This window comes from Otolemur garnettii, unplaced genomic scaffold (genome assembly GCF_000181295.1).
Source record: "Otolemur garnettii isolate 467f Iridium unplaced genomic scaffold, OtoGar3 scaffold00219, whole genome shotgun sequence".
NCBI lineage: Eukaryota > Metazoa > Chordata > Mammalia > Primates > Galagidae > Otolemur > Otolemur garnettii.
The window spans coordinates 1,499,391-1,503,349 of NW_003852614.1; the positions used below are offsets into that span (position 1 = coordinate 1,499,391).

The 3,959-nt window shown below is 40.0% G+C and overlaps 1 protein-coding gene across 1 annotated transcript in view; it reads right to left on the reverse strand.

Moving 5' to 3' along the window:
* The window catches only part of KIF4A (kinesin family member 4A), a 150,235-nt gene that overhangs the window by 16,355 nt on the left and 129,921 nt on the right, over nt 1-3,959 (reverse strand). The window contains exons 21-22 of the mRNA XM_003801762.3: nt 1,236-1,391; nt 999-1,099 (exon numbers count right to left, since the gene is read on the reverse strand). Of these exons, the coding sequence (XP_003801810.1) occupies nt 999-1,099; nt 1,236-1,391 (257 nt within the window). The remainder of the gene's footprint in view (nt 1-998; nt 1,100-1,235; nt 1,392-3,959) is intronic.

The window sequence follows — 3,959 nt, forward strand, 5'->3', positions numbered from 1 at the left end:
GGGGATAGCTTGAGGCTCTGTATATTAAAAAAAAAAAGACAATAATAGTGACTAGAGTGGCTATATAGCATAATTTCTGGTTTTAGAGCCAGAAAGAGGGAGAGAAAGTCATTCTCTGAGCATTTTTGATATGCCAAGTACTGTAGTATGCACTTAACTTACTAATCGCGTTTACTGTTCATGATAACTTTACTTGTATGGCATATGATATCTCTTTTGTTAATGATTCCTGAAGTTCTGTGTTGCTGCTCTATTATTATCATGTCTTTGGTTCCTTTAAAATTCTGTTCTTAGTTGTACATTTCAGAGATACTACTACATCAAAAACTGTATTGTAATTGGAAAGAGCATGGACTTTGAAATTAGAGTGGGTTTTAAATTCCAGCTCTGTTGTTAGTTAATATCTTTTGCAAATTTCTTAAGATCTGAATTTCATTTAGACCTCTAAAGTGAGAATAATACTTACTTCACTGGATGTCAAAGACACTGACTGAGGAAATGTATCTATCATGTCTAGTACAATGTTTGGTTCAAAAAATTGTTATTTTTTTCTTGTTTTTCCACCATCACAAAGTTTTTAAAAAACAAGCTTTTGAATCACTGGTAGGTTTTCTTTTTTCTTTTTTTTGAAATACAGGGTCTTTCTCTTTTGTACAGGTTGGAGCACAGTGGCAGGATCATAGCTCACTGCAGCCTCTAATTCCTAGGTTCAAGCAATTCTCCCACCTCACCCTCTTGAGTAGCTGGGACTATGGCATGTTACCATGCCTAGCTAATTAAAAAAAAAAAAATATATATATATAGTTTGTTTGTTTTTTGTACAGACCAGGTCTCACTATGTTGCCTAGGCTGGTCTTGAACTCCTGGCCTCAAGTGATCCTCCCATCTTGGCCTCCCAAAAGGTTGGGATTATAGGCATAAGCCACCACTCCTGGACAATGGGTTCTATTTTTGATTCCAGGAAAGTTTTTATAATGACTTAGAGTTAATCACCTTACCTGAGTTCCATTTCAGTCTCCAGGCTTTCAATCTGCTTGGTAATAGAATCGTCTGAATTTGAAACTTGACCATGCACTTCGGCAAGAGAGAATGTGCGCCTCTGTAAAGAATAGTGGAAATAAGGGTGAAGTACTAAAAGGATAACAATCCTCTAAAGCAGTGAGGATTTCCTAGGAATGTAGAATCTCATTATTGGTAATCTTTTCTTTTCTTTTTTTTTTCATAAAGGCACTTACCCGGAGTTTAAGAGGTGGATTCTCCCCAGATTCTTTTTTTTCTTTGAGTTGAGCCACATCCTGAGCCAGGATTTTTCTATCTTCAAGAAGGTCATTCAGGTGGCGTTTGGCTTCTTCAGTACTGACCATAACCTCAATTTCATTTCCAAGCCAATTCTAGAAGAAAAATCAGTGATGTCTGGGTTAGGGATTAGAAATTACTGGCCCATGGGCTAGATTCAGCTCCAGACTTAATTTTATTTAGATTAGAGTCCAAATAACTAGCAGGATGATTTCCATTTATACTCCCACTCTCCACAAATGCGAAGACCTCTCTTAGAGCTTTAATAACAATATCCCAAAAGTCATAAGAGGTTTTTCCCAGATATCCCAGCATTACTATGTGTTCTGTTCTTTATTTTATCCCTTTTTTTTTTCTGAGACAGAATCTCACTTTGTCACCCCTAGTAGAGTGCTGTGGCGTCATAGCTCATAGCAACTTTAAACTCTTGCAATCAAGTGATTCTCTTGCCTCAGCCTCCCAAGTAGCTAGGACTACAAGCCCCTACCACAACACCCGGCTATTTTTAGAGACGGGGTCTCGCTCTGTCTCAGGCTGGTCTCGAACCTGTGAGCACAGGCAATCCACCCACCTTGGCCTCCCTGAGTGCTGGGCATTTTCTCCTTTTTCTCCTTAACATTAGTCCTTTGTGGCCAGGAGCTGTGCCTCATGCCTGTAATCCCAGCACTCTGGGAGGTTGAGGTGGGTGGATTTCCTGGACTCACAGGTTCCAGACCAGCCTGAGCCAGAGAAAGACCTTGTCTCTAAAAATAGCCAAGCACTGTGGCGGGAGTCTGTAATCTCAGCTACTTGGGAGGCTGAGACAAGAGAATCAATTGAGCCCAAGAGTTTGAGGTTGCTGTAAGCTGTGACATCATAGCACTCTACCGAGGGTGACAAAGCGAGACTGTGTCTCAAAAGCAAAAACTTTAGTCCTTTGCCCCTAATTAGTCATGATATAGGACTAAAGAGGATTTTTATTATCAATTCTATTTTTAAAATTTTCTTGTTATTATTTATTATATTTATTGATTTTTTAGAGATAGGGTTTCACTCTGTTACCCAGTTGCATAATCATGGCTTACTGCAACCTCAAGCTCCTGGGCTTAAGTGATCCTCTGGGCTCTAGCCTCCTGAGTAGCTGGGACTACAGGCATGTGCCATTGTGGTTATTTTTTGTAGAAATGAACCTTTCTGTGTTGTCCAGGTTGGTCTTACATTTCTGGCCTCAAGCATTGCTCCCATCTCAGCCACACAAAGGGCTGGGATTACTGGCGTGGCCACCATGCTTGGCCTATTTAATAAACAGAAAGCCACTCTTAATTTTTAAAGTAGATGAGTGAGATCTTTACAAAAGTACATTTTTTTTCTAAGTTAGCTTTTAAAAACAGTAACCATCTCTGAGAATATTTCCACTTTTAATTAAATTATACCATGCTAATAGTAATCAAAAGATAGAGTAGCTATATTAATATCAGATAGAGTAGAATTCCTACTAGAAATACTACTGAGAAGGCTGGGCACCGTGGCTCATGCCTGTAATCCTAACACTTGGGAGGCTGAGGTGGGTCGACTGAGCTCATGGGTTTGAGACCAGCCTGAGCCAGAGTAAAACCTTGTCTCTGAAAATAGCTGGGCGTTGTGGTAGGTGCCTGTAGTCCCAGCTACTCAGGAAGCTGAGGCAAGAGAATTACTTGAGCCCAAGAGTTGGAGGTTGTTGTGAACTATGACTCCATGGCCCTCGACCAAAGGTGACAAAGTGATACTCTGTCTCAAAAAAGAAAAAGAAAAGAAAAAAAGAAATACTACTGAGTTGAGGAGAAAAAGGATTAATCATAAAAATAGTTATAATTGTTCAAGAGAGGATAATCCTTAATGTTTGTATCTTTAATAACAAAGTACCAGAATACATGCAACAAAAACATATAAGTCAACAAAGAACATAATATGGAATTGCAAAAATGCTCAATTGATCCAAAAAAGGAGCCAGAAAACAAACAAAAAAAGGAGAGAATGGGCGGCACCTGTGGCTCAAAGGAGTAGGGCGCCGGCTCCATATGCCAGAGGTGGTGGGTTGGTGGGTTCAAACCCAGCCTCGGCCAAAAACTGCAAAAAAAAAAAGGAGAGAATGAAGAACAGATTAGACAAATAGAAAACAAATAACAAGATGAGAGACTCAAACTTACCCATATTGATCATCATAGATTAAATGTAAACAGTAATAAAAATACACAGATTTTAGATAGGATTAAAAATGCTTGACTCAACTATATACTACTAAGTGTGTTACTACTAAGTGTGTCACTTTAAAAATGAAGGGAGCCAGGAAATGATGGCTTGTGCCTATAATCCCAGCATTCTGGGAGACCAAAGCAAGAAGATTGCTTGAGGGCAGTAGTTCAAGACCAGCCTGGGTAACATAGTGAAATACGAAGTGCAACAAAGTACAAATAAATTAAAATGAAAAGGGTCAAAGAATACTACATTAATACTAATAAAAGAAAAATGGGGCTAGGCGCCTATGGCTCAAGCGGCTAAGGCGCCAGCCACATACACCTAAGGTTGCGGGTTCGAATCCCCAGCCCGGTCCCGCCAAACAACAATGATGGCTGCAACCAAAAAATGGCCAGGCGTTGTGGCGGGCACCTGTAGTCCCAGCTACTTGGGAGGCTGAGGCAGGAGAC